Source organism: Sceloporus occidentalis, unplaced genomic scaffold (assembly GCF_023333645.1).
Source record: "Sceloporus occidentalis isolate IW3139 unplaced genomic scaffold, rSceOcc1.0.p SCAF_3, whole genome shotgun sequence".
NCBI lineage: Eukaryota > Metazoa > Chordata > Lepidosauria > Squamata > Phrynosomatidae > Sceloporus > Sceloporus occidentalis.
In genome coordinates, this window is record NW_028316983.1 from 159,875,501 (window position 1) to 159,895,800 (window position 20,300).

The 20,300-nt window shown below is 40.0% G+C and overlaps 1 protein-coding gene across 2 annotated transcripts in view; it reads right to left on the reverse strand.

Annotated features, from left to right (window-relative positions):
- LOC149316998 (dual specificity protein phosphatase 22-like) overlaps positions 1-20,300 on the reverse strand; it is a 34,507-nt gene that overhangs the window by 11,573 nt on the left and 2,634 nt on the right. For both annotated transcript variants that reach the window (XM_089518797.1, XM_089518796.1), the window contains exons 2-4: positions 16,363-16,396; positions 8,481-8,563; positions 2,172-2,221 (exon numbers count right to left, since the gene is read on the reverse strand). In XM_089518797.1, the coding sequence (XP_089374923.1) occupies positions 2,172-2,221; positions 8,481-8,489 (59 nt within the window). In that variant the 5' untranslated portion in view covers positions 8,490-8,563; positions 16,363-16,396. The remainder of the gene's footprint in view (positions 1-2,171; positions 2,222-8,480; positions 8,564-16,362; positions 16,397-20,300) is intronic.

Below are 20,300 nucleotides of genomic sequence, written 5' to 3' on the forward strand. Positions count from 1 at the left end.
CACAAATACAGGTGTTTCCCAGCACCAGGGAGAAACATGCTATCCCACAACAAATCAATTCTAGCAGTTGTCATTTCTCCCTCCCATGGTTCTTTTCTAATCCAAACTGATTGTAATACTCCACATTCATGCCAAAAATATTTCAGAAGACTATCACAACTGGGAGAGCTCACAGACCTGAGCAAATCTTTCCCGCACCTACCTCATGTTACTATGCGGGTTGCCACTCAGTCTGGAGAAAACAGCGAAGCATGGGATTTGGCAGATGTCCTACTATCCACATTTATCAAAAGTCCTGGCACTGCAGCCCCATGAACCCTGGCTCCACTACACCACTGGATGCCACCATCTATGTACAGGCATATAAACAAACATTTGCTTATTTCTGACTACTGCAACACTACAAAATCACATAGGCATAGATGACACAATGTGAACAACAACAAAGGGAAAGGAGATAAAAGATAATCCATACTGGATGAGCTGAATTCATCAACTGATACATTTACAAGATGCCACACTGAGATCTTGCTGTTCTATGAGAAAGAAACAAATATACTAAAAATATCTCTCGAAAGCATCAGGGCAAATAGGCAGCACTCCTATTTGAAAAAAAAGGCAGTGCTACATTTCCTTCCGTAGACACCAGGCAGGCCCTTTGAAACCACTTTTGTTTCTCTATAAACCAAATTGTCAGGAAGTGGCAGAACCCGCCTTCTTCCCTCCTCACCTTTCATAAGTATAAACTGAGAACACTAGAAGAAAAACTTGGTTTCTGTCCAAGCTTCCTCATGAACCTTATACAAGTACCTGGAGATGCAAGGCAGCTTGAAAAACCTTGTCTGGTAACATTCAGGTAAAGGAGTCTCAAGACAGTCCCACCCAACCGGTGAATCAGAAACCCAAAGGCTGCCCTTGAGCCATGGATCATGGCCTGAAACCACGGCGGTGTGGGAAAGCCCTTTCTCCTAATTTTTACAGGTTTAGGCAGGCAAATAACCAAGAGGTTTATTAAGCATTTGACAGACCACACTACACAGCAGCATTTGGCTTGGTAGTTCACAATTTGTGCTTTAGGGGGAAAGTAGTCATTCCCAAGCCTCCCAAATACTATCCATCTATCCATCCATCCATCTCACTGCATTTTCATCCAGCTACCTATGAAAATGCTGTTAAGAGATGATTACAGCAGTTTAAAAAAGACAAGGGAGTTTATCAGACAAGGGAAATTGGAAGCATAATCAGATGGCAATCTGAATGTAATCATGGGGTTTAACGTTATTGTGTGATAGACCGCCACACACAAATTCGGGCAATGGGAAATCAGTCTGAGCGCAATCATGGGGTTTCACGTTATTGCATGGTACACTACCACACACAAATTCGGGCAATGGCATGCTATTTTCGGGCAATGGGAAGCCAGTTCGAACGCAATTCACATTCACGTAAATTCACTGAGCTAGTGAATTCACGTGAATGTGTTCTGGCCCCACTTTCTTTTCATTCGAAATTAAGAGAAATTCCTCAGGTGTGATAAAGTCCAAGATCATCCTTGACATCTGGTTAAAATACAACAAAAAGCTAAAATACAACAAAAAAGGAAAGAAAGGGGGATAGAGAGGGGAAAGGGAAATAGAAAAATGCAAACCTATGTTTTTAATCTCATGAGGTTTCTCAATTTGTAGAACAGCTGCTGGAAGAGTTGGGAAGAAGCAAAGTCAGGTGGAGCTGGCTTCTCAGAGGGACTAATGGTGGCCGTGGGTCTATGCTTTGCCTCTGCCTCAGCCTATTATGCTTGTCATTTATTCACAAATTTATCATACTTCTGTCCTAGCACATCTCCAAGGAGTTCTGGGTAGCACATAGGAGATTGCTCCAAGTTATCCTCACAACAACCCTATGAGCTGATTAGGTAATTAAAAACAAATTAGTCAAGGCTACCCAGGGAACTTTGTGATAGAGACTGAGAATAGAACCCAGGCTTCCATGGTCTGAGACCAACTTTAAACAAGCAAGATGTCATTTTGACATAGGTATTTGCCATTTGTAAAAAACAAAAACAAAGTGGAGCTGCTGAGAAGTCAAGCATATCTGTATATCTGATCAAGAGACATCCTGTGCCATTAAACAATCTGGATTTTCATTTAGTTGAGAGTATTTTCTATACTTACAAATTCTGCGAGGGTGAATCTGCAGCAGGAATACACAGATATTTCACTCCCTTTATAAAAAAGAAAGATAGAAAACAAGGAAGATAAAAGTTAAGATGTAATAATCAGACAGCCAAAATTTGAACTTTATTATCATTTAGCATAAGTGTTATGTTAGGCAGCCAAAAGTGACATACTATAAAATATGGTTCCGTTGGCCATATTTTTCACTTGTGAGCATACAAGTACAAACCCATCAAAGTGAATCTGCAGTGGAAACATATTGTTCAGCTTTAGGGTTATATTTATCCTGTAAAATGCCTCACTTGCTCAAGTACTCTGAATTGCTAACATGCAGTGTGTGCGCGCCTTGCTTTCTTAAAATGAATGTAGAAAATTGAATGTGTATGCATGAAGGTGAGGAAGGCTGTTATTCTTCTCAGGGCTTTACTGAATTAGTTTCATTACTTATTTAACCAAACTCTCTGTGTGTGTGTGTGTGTGTGTGTGTGTGTGTAATGTCAAAAAGAACATATTTCTATAATAGAAATGTTCACGCTAAAAATTATTACTACACCATGCTGATGCCATAGCATTTTCCAATAATGTGCATTCACTTTCTTACCCCTTCCAGAAAGAATTTTAGCACAACAAGTGTAGGGTTTGGGCCTCACCAGGGCAAGAGAGGAACATGGAGAGAGAAAGACATAGCTTCACTGGACATACAATGAATGACAGGGGTTAGAGGTCTAACAGTACCAGGCAGGAGACCTTATGGAATAGATTAGAATCATGGAGTTGGAAGAGACCACAAGGGCCATCCAATCCAACCCCCTTCCATGCATAAAACCAAAGCACTCACAACAGATGGTCATCCAGCCTTTGTTTAAACACCTCAAAAGAAGAAAACCCCACCATACTTCGAGGAAGTATATTCTACTGTTGAATAGCTCTGTCAGAAAGTTCTTCCTAGTGGAATACCTCTTCTGCAGTCTGAATCCATTGTTTTATGTCCTAGTCTCTGGAGCAGCAGAAAACAAGCTTGCTCCATCTTCAATGTGAAACACTTTCAAATATTTAAACCTGGTTGTCTTATCACTTCTTAACCTTCTCTTCTCCAGGCTAACCATACCCAGCTCCCTAAGCCATCCTTCATGGGGCAGTTCCAGACCTTTCACCATTTTGGTTGCCCTCCTCTGGGCACTCTCCAGCTTGTCAACATCCTATTTGAATTATGGTGCCCAGAATTGGACATAGTATTCCAGGTGAGGTCTGATCAAGGCAGAATAGAGTGATACTATTACTTCCCTCAGTCTAGAGACACTATACTCATTTGGGCCCTTCACACTACACAATTATAGCACTATGATTCCACCTTAAGTGCCATAGGCTGCATCCTGGGATTTGTAATGTGGTGAGGCAGGAGAAAAGCAATTCAGCTAAGGTTTCAAATGTCCCTCCCTAAATGGCCAATTTGTTTCATTCTCTCTCTTTCTCCCTCTCCCTCTCTTTTAAAAAAGTAATAGAAAATAATAGAAAAGAAAGAAAGGATAGAACCAGGAAGGCAATAAGTTACATTCCCAGCACTGCAATGATTGCCAGCAAAAGGTAACTTGCAAACACTATAGCAAGGCATTGGAGAAAGATAATTTTAAACTTTAAAATCTTAAATTCCAAGTTCTGGTCTGGTCTGGTTCTCAAGATCCCAAGGCACATCAGTCCCATTATGCTTCAGTCACTTTGCCTGTATTGTTATGTATTAGTTATATGTATTATACTATTATTTCTTAGATTGTATGCCATGGGTAGGTTTACTCTTACCTATTTTATTGTTTGTATGTACAGCGCTGTGCAAATCTACAGCAGTGTATAAATAAAGCATAATAATAATAATAACAATAATAATAATAATAATAATAATAATTTGTGAGCCCCCCTATGTAGTAATATAACAACAACTTTACATTACATAACTGCCCAGTTCCAGTTCTCAGAGACATGCCCTTTTACAAAAATGTAAGTACCCTAGAGGAGTCCATTCAGAATCTTTAAAGTTATGAAAGGAAGGATAAACATCATCAATATGATATTGCATGCATCCTGGAAAGTAGCAGCAAAAATCTCAAACAAGCCTGTATGCAAAATTACCAGGTATGAATAGTTCCGTTCTAATTCCACAAATTAAGGCAGTCCTCATAGGAATTTTTTAATTTACAAAAAGGGCAAAAGCAGAAAGCCATCTTCCAGTAGGCCATGCCCGCTGCAAAACACATTATATATTGCCATTATAATATCTGGCGCGTCAATAGATGGGAGACAGCAATCAGCAAAAGCCAGGTGCCAGTCAAAATAAGATTCTCCCCAAATTCCATTGCTTCTTTAGATGCCTGCCAATGTGTCGAGCCAAGAAGTTCATTTTCTTCTCAGTTTTCTATTTCATCATACAAGAGTAACCACAAAGACAAACGTTTTTATTTCTCTTAGGCCCTGAAAGTCAAGAGAACAGTTAAACCGATACAAAGGGAGAGTTAACAAAACTAGCGCAAGTATTCTTATTTCAAGATTGCCAAAGCTGAAAGAAGCAAGAATCGGCTCAGCTGAATTTCTATAATTCGCTCTTATGGCTCAAATTACCGTTGTGTTGTTACCTACTCAATATGCCAGATAAACTAGGAAAATTCTCTCATCAGGGTTTTGCCCAGATGAAGGCGTCTCCCCCTTCCATTTAATCTATCTATTTATAAATATTATCACCATTTTCTTTGCTGCTGTTAATATACGTTCCATATTTTCACAATACATTTGTTCACAGTCAGATTGGAACAGTGAATCTTTTAAGGTAATTAATTTATAATTAATTAGCAAATTATAGAAAGGGGACATTTCTTCAGAAAATACAGAATAAAATTTATAATTAAAGATTCAGATTTCCTAGTAGATTTTTTTAAAAAAACAGTTTTATTAGGTTTTGATATCATGACAACGCACAGCGTTTTGAAAAATATTTTTCCAGTTTTGTTAATCTCACAATAACCTTTCTAATTTGTTTTTCTGTACTTTGCATCTGGTCCTAATTCTTTTAAAGAAAAAAAAAAACCAGAGCAGAAAGGAAAATCCAAATGTCAATGTCATGTAGTAGCTACACGCAGCGCTGCATTTATATTCTGCATAGTTCAAAAGTACTTTAAAACAACTGCTATAATGAACTTAAACAGCATTTGTTTTAAAAAGAAGCATAAACCAATATGAACTGTTATTACTTTACTTTCTCGTGTACAGAGATGTAATGAATGTGCCATGTTCAAAACACCCAATAGGTTTTTTCACTCTTGGTTATGTATTTGCAACTAAAAGAATACTATGTAGTTTCATTGAACTTGCAAACCACATACACTAAGCCTGTGATAAAAGTGTAAAAGTCACAATCCACTTTTAACCATATTCTATGAAAGACTTTCTAGAGAACCATCTTTAAAATTAGCAAAAAAAAATCCCTTTTGTACATTTCAAGCAATGTATATAAATGCCAACAGCCCTTTTGCAAGTTCTTGGATACTGTACTAAACTGAAATTTCAAACCTCCACTTATTCACAGACACATGAATCATTTTATCAACTGGAAAGGCAATAATCAGGATTTTTAAGCCAAGCAAACCAACTACCGATTTCTAAACTGAAATCAAGCAGTTAAAAAAAAGAAAAGAAGACAAGCAGTATTTTTGGCCTTAAACTTCTCAGTATTTAAATTTATGTAAATCTTTAACGATGTCTTCCAAGAAATACTTTTTTAAAAGCCAAAAACAAAACTTCAGAGAACATCATTTTGAAGCCAGATGCAAATAGAAAACCTCGAACACCTGGCAAGTTCTTTCAGGTTAGCCCAAAAAAAAACCCTCCTGTGTTATTTTGACTTGCCACATCAACAGATGAGGGGTGGATGTGTTTCTTTTAGGTGAGGGGCATTTCACCAAAACAGCATCAGTAGGAAACAGTGGTGGTTTCTCAAGCCAGACGCAAGAGGTTATCAGGAGTTCTGTCCAATAGAGAGCTAGATAGCCCAAGGCGGGTGGAGGAAGGTGGTGATGGGGGACGGCCAGTTATTTGTTTCTTTGTCCTTTCAGTTGCTTTAAGGAGCAGTCACCCAGGACCTGTCTGCATGTTTGTGACTCATATTATTATTGAAAATAATCAAACATTTCAGCAATAAGCAAATGCAGCACACCGTTATTTCATCATTGAAATTAGCACGCTACTTTAAGGAAACAGACAGGACACATTAAAAAAAATCCACCAAAATTAGAGCCTTATGCGATACTTCAGAACACAGAACATTTCATCCCAACATTCAAAAAGTATTGAGACTGAATTTTGCTGCAAAAATATACTGTTCATCTTTCATAGTGAAACTGGTATACAAAACTATAAAGCTCACAGAAGAAGGCTGAGGAAAGAAAGAATGATCAGGACAAAAATCATAAACTCCAACAACAAATCTGCCAATTAAACTTCTTCAGATTAACGTCAAAAATTTCATTTCAATGGGACCCCCATAGATATTTTTGATAAATTATTGTCAGACCCACCACAGAATTTTACAAATGCAAACAATCACATCTATTTTTGAAAGGCTCCCTATTCAGCCAGAGAATCTTCAGGATGAAAATGTATACCCTGGAATTAACTTCTAATGTATCACAGCTATACCCAGATATGATGGCATATATTTATATGAACTCTTCTCCCAGCTGCACCTACAGATTATTTTTGGATGAAATGGAAACTTTTTTCCCATTTTACCAGAGGATTCACCCCCTCCCAAAATTTGTGACACATGAACAATATATACATATTTAACCAGAAAGATGTTTAACCAGCAGTAGATTAGCTCTCTGGCTGCTGATGATAAATGCTCCTCCCTTAACGGTCAATCACAGGATTCCTTAAGATGTTACCACGACAGTTAAAGTGGAATCACACTGTGCAATGTAAAAGGGCCCCAGGACATCTTAAGGCAGAATATCCAATTCTAGGGTATGACCACCACATGGTTGTCAGTCCAGATCTGCTCTGGAATCAGTCTTAGCAAACTAGGACAGGAAACCAAACATACTTCAAAGCCACAGTTCTAGAAAGCCTACCTTCTTTATCAACAGATGGGGAAAAGAAGGGGGAATTAGACAAAATGTTTACATAACATGACTTCCTAAGTATGCAGATTCAGAGAGATGGGGCTGTGGAGTATGCAGAAAGATGGAAGGATAAATCTGAGGGCTCCTCCTATTCAATCAGTGCCATTCAGCACCTTGTTACTGTTCTGTGGTCTGTAGTCTTTGTAGGAACACTTGATGGAAACAAGAGAACAGGCCTTCTCTGCAGTAGCAACCACTCTGTGGAATGAAAAGGGTTCAGTTTGGGCTAGGACATAAGAAAGACATCTTCGCACACAAAAGAGTACCTATGTCATTAAAACAAAAATATATTCCATAACAACTAGAATTTATGGGTGTGGCATACAGTCAGTCCTCCACATTTGCAGCATTGGCTTTTGATTATTCATGAATTTGAGTAATATGTTATTCACAGATTTGGGTAATATGTTCTCTCTAGGAATCTCTAGGTCCTCCAGCGTGACTCTGCTGGAAATTGACCATAGAGTTCTTGGAGATTTTTTGAAATCACATTTCATGACCTAATAAGATGGTATGTATAGAATCGATGCACATAGCATCTTGTCCAGAATCCTTTCCCCCAGAGTGACCCAACCACATGATCTGGAGAAATACACAAGCAGGGCATGATGGAACATGGCTCTGAACAAAATCAAATGAAAGCCAGATGACAGTTTCATCCCATTGTATCGGGCTTAAAGTGACAAAGAAATGTAACCAGAGTTTAGAAGATGATCATGGCTACGGAAACTGCACTGGCTTGAACTTAGGGCTGGAAAATAATTTTTATGGGTTTTTAAATTCTTGGTAAAACTAGTCATTTTGTAGGACTTACTGAGACAAAGAGCACTGTGTCTCCAAAGTCTGTGAGCTTGGGCTGCGTTTCAGAGAACTAAAATATGAACAAAACCATGCATATATTTTTTAATGAAATTTTAAAATGTAGACTGCTGGAATATGGATGCACATTTAAGCAATGGAGGAAAATGAAAAATGTATGTTTTTTGGGGGGAAATCCCTCACAGCAAGATAAAACAAATCCTCACAACCCAAAATATAATGAAGACAGGAAAAGAACACAGGTACGATTTGGAGAAACAATAAAATCAAGCCTGAGCAATTTCACATCCCTCCATGAGTCATGCCAAGTTTCTTTTCATACCTCAAGCATGGCCCGAGCAGTATCATGAATTGAAAGAATGTGAGTTATGTTATTCCTTTTCAGTTGTTCTGTGTTGCGGGCATCTGTCATAAAAGCAGATGAGAAAGAAAAATGGTTTAACATCACTTGTACCTTATCATCATATAACACCACAAAAACTCAAGTCTGAGACATGTTTTCCCCCCATTAGAAGTGACATGTTCAATTAAAGGGTGGGGAAGGTCTTGCCTTCTTAAACATAACCTCAGTCTCTAAGGAGAAGGACAGTATGTTCACCAAATATCATTCTAAGCAAGGATCTTCTTAATAATGATAATCAAGAGAATCAGCATTGTGTATAAGCAAAACAGAGGAGGGAATCACATGGCCCTCCAGATGTTGCTAAAATGCAAGCCCCAGCAGCCTTAGCTAGAATAACCAGTGGGGAGGAAAGCTGGGGGTTACATTTCAACAGTATCTGGAGGGTGCATCAGTCCTATACCAGGGGTAGAGTGCTAGATTGGGTCCAAGTTCATTTCTTCTCTCTTTCAGGGGTAAAGTCAGAAGTGACCCTCCTGTAAGGGCAGATGGGGCACTCTCCATCTAACGACTTAAACATCAGGGAGTACCAGAAGGCAAGTTATGGCACAAACAAGATCCACTGCCTTCACCTGTAGTGACCTCACCATCCACTCCACCTGCCATAGTGGGGATCAGCTGCCACTGCACTGAAGCTGACTGGGAGACCTCAGGCAGCTTACTTGCAGCTTAACCTACCTCACAGGACTGTTGCGATGACAACACATTTGAGGTCTTGGGAGAAATACTGTATAGTATATGACCATAAAGAAACACATTTAAATTTTCCTGGATTATTATTTTAATAAAGTCAGTGGAATCAAGAATGAAGGACCAGAAGGTTTGACACCAAAATGTGGTAGGGCCCAAGTACCTGCTGCAAAAATTCAACAGTGGCATCTTTCCCTAATCATGGCATCTCCATCTCAGAAAAACAAGCACAAGGGAAACCCCCTGGCTTCTCCCATTATAGACCATTACCATAAGATCAACTCATTCATGGCAAGTTTATTTTCTGTTAACAGCACAGCTAATCTGATCTTCATTATTTTTTCTATTAAAGAGGACTGAGTTTTAAAAAAAAATTAAAATGTAAAATATGTTTAAAAAATTTAAAGGATTGTGTCACAATTCAGTGCAAGATCAAGACTGAAACCAATTACATCCTCAAACATCTTCCCTTAGGTGTCTATGCAAAAGAAAGCAGAAGAAAGGTTGATTCTAACCAAGATGGCAAGATGTTCCCCTGGAATACTTCATACTTATAGAGGAAAGTATGTTTCCTGAGGGTTCCTTTACATGCAATTGCATAACAAAAACACAAGAAGGAGCAAATGACCAAAAATAGCATTCTTAATATTCTACTTGCTTTTTTTTTTAAAGAATTCTACTTGCTTCATTTTTTTTAAAAAGAAATCCAATTTAGAAAAATGATTACATTAATCCTGATGTTATACAGTTTGCCTTTCATATCCACAGGTTTTTTATCCATGAATTCAACTATCCACAACTGGAAAATATTCTAAAAATATATAAATTCAAAAAAGCAAACCTTGATTTTGCTATTTTATGTATGACACCATTTTACTAAGCCACTGTATATAATGGGACTTGAGCACTAATAGATTTTGGTATCCACAGAAGGTCTTGGAACCAAACCCCAGCAGATGCCAAGAGCCTGTTGCCAACCCTGGTGTCCTTCCAACACCAGTCAACAATCTTCTGCTTTTAATTTGAGAATTGCTTTGTTTTTCCATACTGATTTCCTTCTCCTGCTTTCATGACATTCATGGGAGAATGTAATGTTTCTGATTGCTTTGTTAGGTGCTCTGAGAGGCAGCCGTCTAAGTAGCAGGATATAAATAATCTTACCAAAAGATATGTTGTTTTTAAAGTTTTAATGGAATATACCTGTGACTTGTAATTGATGTTATATATGCCTTTTGACTGATCTTGTAAACCGCTTTGATCTTGTTGGAAAGGCAGTATATAAATAAAGTTTTATTATTGTTATTATTATTATTATTAAATCTTAAAAATGCAAAGGCCTTAAAAATCAAAGTTTATTTTTATAATAGTCTCTAAAATGTACCATTTCTTCATTTTTTGTAAACAGCAAGAAGGACTTTAAAAACAACACCAAGCCATATGATAGTTCAAACAGTATACAGAAACAAAAATCAACCATAAACCTTATTTAATTTTTGTATCTCCACAACAATTTTTGAGGCAAGTAAACATGAGTAAAGTTTGAAGGACTGTCTTTACTGTCAACATAGTTATTATAATCTCTGTATGAGCAGCTGGCAACATTTGATAGACCAACTTATGTAGAAACCAGCAGGCTCTACAAGGCAGAAAGGCTGCAAAGTTTTAATAAAGGCTGAATTGCTGACTCACTCTGTACTGTCTCTTAAAACCTTTTTTTGGTCTTGACTCTATTGCACACAGAGAAATTAAAAGGAACCAAATTGGGAAACAGATACTAGATATCAGTTTCATCACACTGGGCGTTTTTTGCCTTTTGCCACAAAGGTCTGCTACTAAGAAGATCGCTTGAGTCACATTCTACGAATTTCAAGGAACATAGCATGTGTAGATCCATCTTGTTTTTCCTTAAAAGCAAAAGAGAAATACCACAGACACCTCAAATTATTTAATCTGGACTAACTAGCCCTTATTGATATCTAATTTCAGTATTTTGACTATTTTCTCATTATTTTTATTACTTTTTATCACATTCTATTATTTGTTGTTGTTCTGTGCCTTCAAAGTCATTTCGACTTTGGAGACCCATAAGGAAAACCTATCACAGGATTCTCTTGGCAAAATTTGTTCAGAGGAGGTTTTGCCTTTGCCTTCTTTTTGAGGCTGAAAGAGTGTGATTTGCCCAAATCACCCAGCAGATTTCCATGGCTAAGTAGGGATTTGAACCCTATTCTCCAGAGTTGTCATCCAACACTCAAACCTATACCACACTGGCTCTCTATTCTATTATTGACATTCTATCAAATATCCAAAGCAGTGTATAAACAATTCACTGAATTTTTAATTAGACCCAATAAAAACACACCAAGCTCCTCTGCTTACCAGGTTTTCTTGATTTCCAGGTATAATCACGAACTGTAACCTACCAATAGCACACTGATGGAGAGCTACAGTCTAAACCCTAGTTTGGATGGTGACTCACAGTTTGCTTGGTAACAATGTGGAACCTCACCATCTTCACTACCCTGGATCCCTCCACTGTTTATTTGCCAGCTCCAAAATGCCAGGCCTCTGCTCTAAAGCTAAGACTACAGCCAGTTCTGCTACAGTTTCAAAGCAAAATATCACATAGTTGATTGGGGCTTGTCAACACCACTGTGGTTTTACATTGAAAAGGAAGTGGGGAACACAAAAGTAAATGGATAGCATCTAGATTTTCAAAATTAAGATGTGTACTGATTCACAGTTCAAATGTAAGGATGGAGATTATCGCTCCTGAGGTTGGCATGGGCTGGGTATGGGCAAAAATTGCTTTAACACACATGTTATCGCATATCTCCATGCCCAGCTCAGAGGCATTGCATACCTGACCTGGCCTTCACAAAGAAAGGGAAAGTCCTGTTCTTTGCAAAGGCCAGATTGGGTATGCGATGCCTCCAAGCTGGGCATGGAGATGTGTGATAACATCTGTTTTTAAGTGGTTTTTGCTGATACCCAGACACTGCCCACCTCGGGAGAAAAACGTGTGCAATAATCTCCACTAAATAAGGGACACACAACCTGGAGTGCTTTGCCTCTCTCTTCCCTGTGCAGAAATAGTTGGACTGTGGAGCAATGTTGCCAATTTCCGGGGGTTTTCCCAGAAATTGGGAATTTTAAAGTTTTTCCATGTCATTTCCGGGACTGCCAAACTGGCAGGCTTACTCAGCACTATCAGGATCCAAACCATGAAGAATAGCAATAGCAATAGCAATAGCAGCTTCATTTATATACCGTTTCATACTGAACTAAGCAGTCTGTAAGCTGTTTACAACTATAAACTAATTGCCCCCAACAAGCTGAGTACTCATTTTATCAATGTCAGAAGGATGCAAGCCTGAGTCGAGCTTGAACTCTGGCTGATACTGAACTCGCAATCTTATGGTTTGTGAGTGAGTGGCTGCAGTACAGGCATTTAACTACTGCACCACCAGGACTCCTAGAAGTAGTGACAATGATGGGTAGGCCCTTTAACAGAAGAGGATTTCTCCACAACAGGAAGTTAGGTAAGGGGAAAGTCGAGAACCAGTAGCAACAGGCACCCTTTACAGACTAGGAGGTTTATCACACTGAGATTTTTAGAGCGTTTGCAGGTCAGTTCTGATGTGACTGTGCTTCCAACGATGCACATTCACGTCAGAATGTGAATGTGTTATCAGAGGCCATTCCTTTCTATGGGAGCTCCTTGTGAGGTGCTTCCGCAGTGATTCCAAAGTGACCCCTCATTTTGGTAAAACCGAAAAAAGGGACTTCACAGAATTCACTTCCAGGCTCACTTCGATTGCACTGCGAATTGGTCTGGTGTGGAAAACCACTCCAATGTCACCCTCCTTGGCCCCCTGCATCCTGCTCCGTCATTACACTCCTCTTCCTTCATGCCATCTCACCCCCTCTGCCACCCTACAACCCATCCCATCATTCCCATCATCCCCTGCCTTCTCCTGCATCCCGATACTGGCCCCAGGGACCCCCAGTGAGCTATCCCATCATCCCCTGCCTTCTCCTGCATCCCGATACTGGGCCCAGGAACCCCCAGTCAGCTTTCCCATCAGCTTCGGCTGATACGCCAACTGCGACCCTTCCTGGGCCGGGGGGACCTCGAAACCGTTGTACATGCTCTGGTAACCTCTCGATTAGATTTCTGTAATGCGCTTTACATGGGGCAACCCTTGTACCAAACCCGGAAGCTTCAATTAGTGCAGAATATGGCTGCTAGGCTGGTTACTGGATGTCCCAGGGCCAGCCATATAACGCCAGTTTTAAAAGATCTTCATTGGCTGCCTATTCGCTTCCGGGCCAAATACAAGGTGTTGGTTATCACCTATAAAGCCCTAAATGGCTTGGGCCCAGAGTACTTGGAGGACCGCCTCTCCCCATACAATCCGCCCCGCACTCTCAGATCGGGTGAGAGACATCTTTTAAGAGTTCCAGATGCTAGATATACTTCATCCCGGAGGGCCTTTTCTGTTGCAGCCCCACAGCTCTGGGACTCCCTCCCCAATGAGCTCCGTACTAGCACCTCCCTTAATACTTTTAAGAAGGATCTGAAGACCTTCTTATTCCGCCAGGCTTTTCCCCCGTGAGCCTTGTCTGTTATTCTTTTCCCCTTGGCGATGTTTACGATGTATTCCACTCTACACAGCCATTTGCTTGGGGTGCTGTTGGTTTTTTATTGTTGTTGACTGCTAATTGTTGTTAACTGTTGTAATTCTGTTTGGGGGGTTGGGGCTCGTGTTGTTTTAACTGTTTTATCTTTTATTGCTCACCGCTGTGATCCTTGGAATAGCGGTATATAAATACATTTTATTATTATTATTATTATTATTATTATTATTATTATCATCATCTACTGCCTTCTCCTGCATCCCGACCCTGGCCCCAGTGACTCCCAGCGAGCTATCCCATCATCCCCTGCCTTCTTCCGCATCCCAATCCTGGCCCCAGGGACCCCCAGCGAGCTATCCCATCATCCTCTGCCTTCTCTTGCATCCCAATCCTGGCCCCAGGGACACCCAGCGACCTATCCCATCGTCCCCTGCCTTCTCCTGCATCCCAATCTTGGCCCCAGTGACCCCCTGCCATCCATCCCATCATCCCCCAATTGCTCCTGCATCCCCATCTCACTCTCTCTGCCAAACTGCCATCTATCCCATCATCCCCTGACTGCTTCTTCATCTCGATGAAGGATGACAGCTAAGGAGGGGGCAGGGAAGGAGGACAGCATCCAGAGCCCCAGTGAGCATGTTCAAGGGTGCCGATTCAAATCGTTGAACCCTCCAGTGTGGTAATACAACGTGCACTCACTCCCCTTTGCTTGAATCCGCATCACGTGACTTGCTTGGAATTGAACTGACTTTGCTTCCCCCTCAATTTGGAAGGGCAACAGAAAGGCAACCAGGTGTGGTAAAACATCACGTTTTAACCTTAATTCGCATTGCTAGACAGGAGTGACTCTGGATCTGGTGTGAAGAAACATCACGCTTTGCATTGCTAGAACAGGAGTGACTGTGGATCTGACCTGCAAACCCCCCCCCCCCCCCCACATGTGATAAGGTCCAATGGTAGAGGGAACAAGTTGACAGCAGGAGAAGGATGGGTAACATTTTGCTAGCCTACTGATTCCTTCTGGAGAAGATCCAGGATATGAACACTATATATAATTTGCAATAAATTTGGATAACAAAGTGTTTACATGACATTTATTATCTCTCTCTCTCTCACACACACACACACACACACACACACATCCAATTTGAAAATACTCATGGTAATTTTATTAAAGCTAACTGTTAACATGTGCCCCTGCCCACAATGTAAATTCATCTCTTAAATTTAAAATATGAAGATCTCTTTCACAAAGCAAGTAACAAGACCTCATTGAAGCATGCTGACATGTTTCTAGAAAAGTTTTCCAAAAGCTACTTTGATTTTTTAAAAAAACAAACTGTGAATTTTGTTTCCACACATGTTCATAAAGTGATTCAGATTGCCAATACCATTGCCTTGTTTTGTACTAATCTGCCAGATTTTTGATGAGGGGGAAGTATCTTTTGGCCAGTTACCAAACTATTTGAACAAAGCTAAGATTGCTATATTCAGATGCCCAAAAACACATGTTGACTTGGGGAGTATGCTTAAACTGTGCTGCCCATGCTCACATACAAAAGCACCCAAAGTTGTACTTCCTCACAGAGTAATATTTCACATTTTCTTCTTTTTAAGATTACAGCATGCACAATGTCCTCCACTCCTGTGCAGCTCTCTTGAGCTGAGGAAAGCAAATGGGAAGAAATAGGCAAACCCGTTAACATTTTGGCTTGGACTCCAGTTCCCATAACATCTGACCACTGGCCATGCTGGCTGGGGCCTCTAGGAACTTAAGTCTAAAATATCTGGAGGACCAAAGAGTTAGAGCTACCATTATGAAACTGTATTGTTCTGCTTCAGTCTTCTGCACATTTTGTACTCAGTGTTTCCTACAGCCATCATTAAACATAAGTTTCAGTGGCTGGAATGGGGACACACAGTACCCTAGAGGATGTGGGACTTCAATCATATTTTAAATCAAGGTTGGCTGAGACAGATGGGACAATATCTTCCAACAATATTTAAATAAGGATCTGAAATCCAGCATTCTTTGCCACTATCTATGCTGGCTAGGGGTCCTAGAGACATCATTAAATCCAGCTTTTAGTCATGGGAATGGCGGCACACAGTCCTCCAAATGATGTGGGACTTCAGTCATATTTCAAATCAAGGTTGGTTCAGGCAGATGAAACAATATCTTGCAACAATGTCAAAGTAGGGGTAGAAATCATACAGCCCTCCTGAAATTGTTGGACTGCATCTTCCAGTATTCTTTGCCAGTGACTATGCTGGTTAGTGGTTCTGGAGTTGGAAAATCCAATAACATCTGTGAGCCATGTGTTTCTCACTCATGATCTGGACAGCCAGGCATTCCTCATTTTTTGGCACATGACAACCATACTCTGAACTTAATGGAAAAAGGTAGTCAGAGAATTCCTCCAGTTTACAAGCAACAGTGCAAGGTCAGAGCTGCTAATGAGATTGAACTTACCTTTAAAATTTCCAAGGAACAAGCCAGTAAGTATCTGTGAGAAAGAAATATAATATCATATGTAGATATCTTGTGGTAATACAATCTGACGCAGTTCAATTTGCATACAGGATGGAACATAACACTGTTTAATTCTATCGAGTCTGTAAGCATAGCAAGGTTAACATGTTTTTCCTTGTAACGTTCTCCACCATTTAACACTTCAGTGTGAAACTTTCTTTAAAGTTAAAATGTTCCATGACTTAGTATATATTTGTTTTTAAACAATATTCGAAGCAGAGATTCTACTGGATTTTTTTTTTTACAAAGGACTGTAACATTAAGCAGCATAACCATGGCAGTGACTGAAATTAAATTAAGAACACAAAAACAAGTAAACCTAAAAATTTAAGAGCTGGAGACCACCCCAGAAAGCTAACAAAGATGCTAATACAGCGGGCCCTTGGTATTCATTAAGGTTTGGTTCCAGGACCCCCCGTGGATACCAAATCCCATGAAATGCAATGGCACAGTAAGATGGTGCCCCTTGTATAAAATGGCAACATCAAGTCTAGCTTTTCAGAATTTACATATTTTAAAAATCAAACCATGGATGCTTGAATCCATGGATAAAAGAATCTGTGCATCAGGAGGGCTGACTATACTTGGATGGTTGTTACACGAATACTGTTTCCCTTGTTTTCATGTCCAGACTGTTTTTTTAAATGGTACACTACACTTCTTCTTTTTTAAACTACCATGAAGAGTCGTGTGCGTGCGTGTGTGTGTGCGTGCCATCTCCTTTTGGGTCATCACCATTATTAACAAAAGGGATGGAGAAGATCATGTTGTTGGGCAGTAACTCCTGTGATTTCTTATCATTTGCTATTCTAGCTAAGGTTGATGGGTGCTGCAGTCCAAAAGGTCTAGAAGGCCGCATGTTTCCCATCCTGATTTGCAATTTATTCTCCAAGAGCAATCATTAGAGATCCTAAGACCAAATCTAGATCCTGGGGGTATAACTTGTTCTTTGCAAAATGGAGCCAAGGGTGTGAGTATGAGGAGGAATATGCCAGCAAGTCTCTTGGTGGGATACACAAATCTAGTTCCTGACCCTTTCGTATTACACCACAACAAAACTTTAAATGTAATGGTGGCATGCAATGGGATTTGTAGTCTGGTGAGGCACTAAAGTAGCTGCTAAATGCCCCCCCTCTTCAATTGCCAATCACAGTGTTCCATAGAATCACATGGAATCACAGCACTTCAAATGTGTGATGTAAAAGGGACGATTGCCACATGGTTGTCAGTCCAGATCTGCTCTGGACTCTCTTTAAAAACTAGGACAGGAAACTAAACATACTTTAAAACCACAATTCTAGAAAGCCTATCTTCTTTATCGACAGCTGGGGAAAAGAAGGGGGAAGTAGACAAATGTTTACAGAACATGACTTCCTAAAATGAAGATTCAGAGGGAGTGTTGGTGGAAAGACAGAAGGACACATCTGAGGGTTCCTCCTATGCAATCAGTGCCATTCAGCACCCTTTTCCTGTTCTGTGATTTGTAACCTTTATAGGTACGCTTGATGGAGACAGGAAAACAGGCCTTCTCTGCAGTGGCACCCATTCTGTGGAATTCCCTTCTGAAAAGGCTTAATTTGGGCTCTCCTGACCTGTTTCTCATAAGATTTTTCTTATTTCAATACTCCTCTGTTGGAACTTTAAAATAACAAGTTATAAAGAAGCAGCTACCATTTTTACAGTAACTAAGATATAATTAAGTTACATTATAATGGTAAGATAATGAGGGATAACAACATAAAATAAAAATAAAAATAAAAAATAAATAAACATTTGTTTTGCTGTCTAAAACTAAGTGGTTTTAGTTTCTTTTACAGTTACAAGGACTGATAGGTCATTGAAACCGATCTGATGGATCATTCCAACGCTGAACTCCCCAGTTTTATCCTTGATGTATTCTGAACAAAGTTGGACTTAAAAGTAAAGACATGAATCAAAAAAGGCTGTAAACCACATGAATCAACCTTGGTAGAACATTTTTAAAAGAGAAGAAGCTATCATGTCAAAAAAGGCCAACCAGTTCAAACAAAAAAGAATGTGCTCAGATTTAACCTGTCTCTCATGATCTCTACCAGATTTGGATTCTTCGACATGGCAGAAGGGGGCAGGAAACTTGTTCATCATTTCAGGAATGTACACATGCTGATATCAGAGGTATGACATTTGCAAGGAACATATGCCAGGTTTTTCTTTTTCTTTTTAAGTAGGCCATCAACAAGATACAGATGCCTATTAAAGTACTGGAAGCTTTAGCATGTCACATTTCACCAGATGATTCTGACAACCACTCCAGCGCAAGTGTGATATTTTGCACAATTTTATCACACAGGCTACTTGCTTTCCCTTGCATCCCCCCCCCCCCCCTTTGCCTTGTCCTTATGAAATGGAATACAGGCACACTGTCATCTTAGCCACAAACATTAGGCAATGGTGTGTCCTGCCAAATGAGGTGGTAGAAAGTGCCAGATCATTTCCAGGCTCATAGAAACCCTGGTGAGCATGCACAGCATTGTGTCTCAATGTTACCAAAAGAACAGAAGACATTGGTAGCATCATCATTATTGTATAATATTGTACTGTTTTATACTGTTTTATGCTGGTCATCGACTGTAATAATAAATTTCATTTCATCCAGGGAAGTGCTAAAAAGAGGAGGGTGAAAGGGCCATCCAGCCACACATGGGCCTCAGAAACTAAGGAAATATAGACAGATCATACATTTGACTGGATGGACACCGTTTTTCGATTTCTATTCTGGAATGTTTCCATTCCTGTATGAATAAGTGCATTTCAGTGCCACTCTTTCATGTCTACTTGTCGTCCTACTGACATCATTGGGATTTACCCCACCCCAAAAAAAAGGGGGTAGAGGAAAGCAACCTTTGTCAGGTTTCAAAAAGCTACAAGCCTGAAAATTTTATTTACTACCTTAGTAAAAGAAGCCAGCATGACATAGTGGTTAAACTCTGGAGACCACAGTTTGAATCCTCACTTGGCCCTGCAAACCCACCGGGTGACCTTGAGAAAGTCACATACTCTCAGCCTCAGAAAAAAATGATAGGCTCCCCTTAGGGTATCCATAAGTCAGAAATGACTTAAAGACAGCCAACAGCAACTAACCTTAGCAATACTGCTCTAACAGGGCAATCCTACACATGCCTACTCAGAAGTGTCGCTGTATAAATATTCCTCTAGAGTTAGTTCCATTGAATTGGTTTTATTTGTCAGTTTGGGCATTTTGGGCACTTTGTGCAACCACCATAGAAGATAGAAAGGGTAGAAAACCAGCCCACAGACTCACCACAGTCTGATACAGATAATAACTAAATAGAATACTGGCCTTATTCAATACAGAGCAAATTTCTGTATTTTAGAAAATGACACAGGCAGGTCCCTGCCCCTGGAAGCTTACTATGTGAAATAAGGCAATGGGAAACCAAGGGAAGAAGGGCAGAAAAGATACCAGGGTGGAGGGGAAGAATGTGAGCAAATGTCATTAGTTCCCATTCATTAAGGTTCCAAGAGCGGACATGTTACTGTGTCCAGCACTGGTCAGACAGAGGGTGAGAGCAAACAATAGCCAGATGATCCAATTGTAGTAACAGCAGGTGTCAGGAGCCTCTGGGGGTTGTCCCTGTCAGAAACTTTAAGGGGAAGTAAGTAAGCCTATTTGGCTAAAGAACAAAGGGAGTTTTGAAAACTGAAATAATCCACCGCTGGCGGATTCCTCTTGCCCACAGCCTGCGTGGCTATGGCCACAGTGTATGAGCAAGTTTCCCAACTAAGGTCATTTATACTAGTGGCCAAGAAATCTCCAGAGAGTCATGGCTTTGCAGTTTAGCCTCTGATCTTCTTAGGATAGGAAATTATAGCATCAA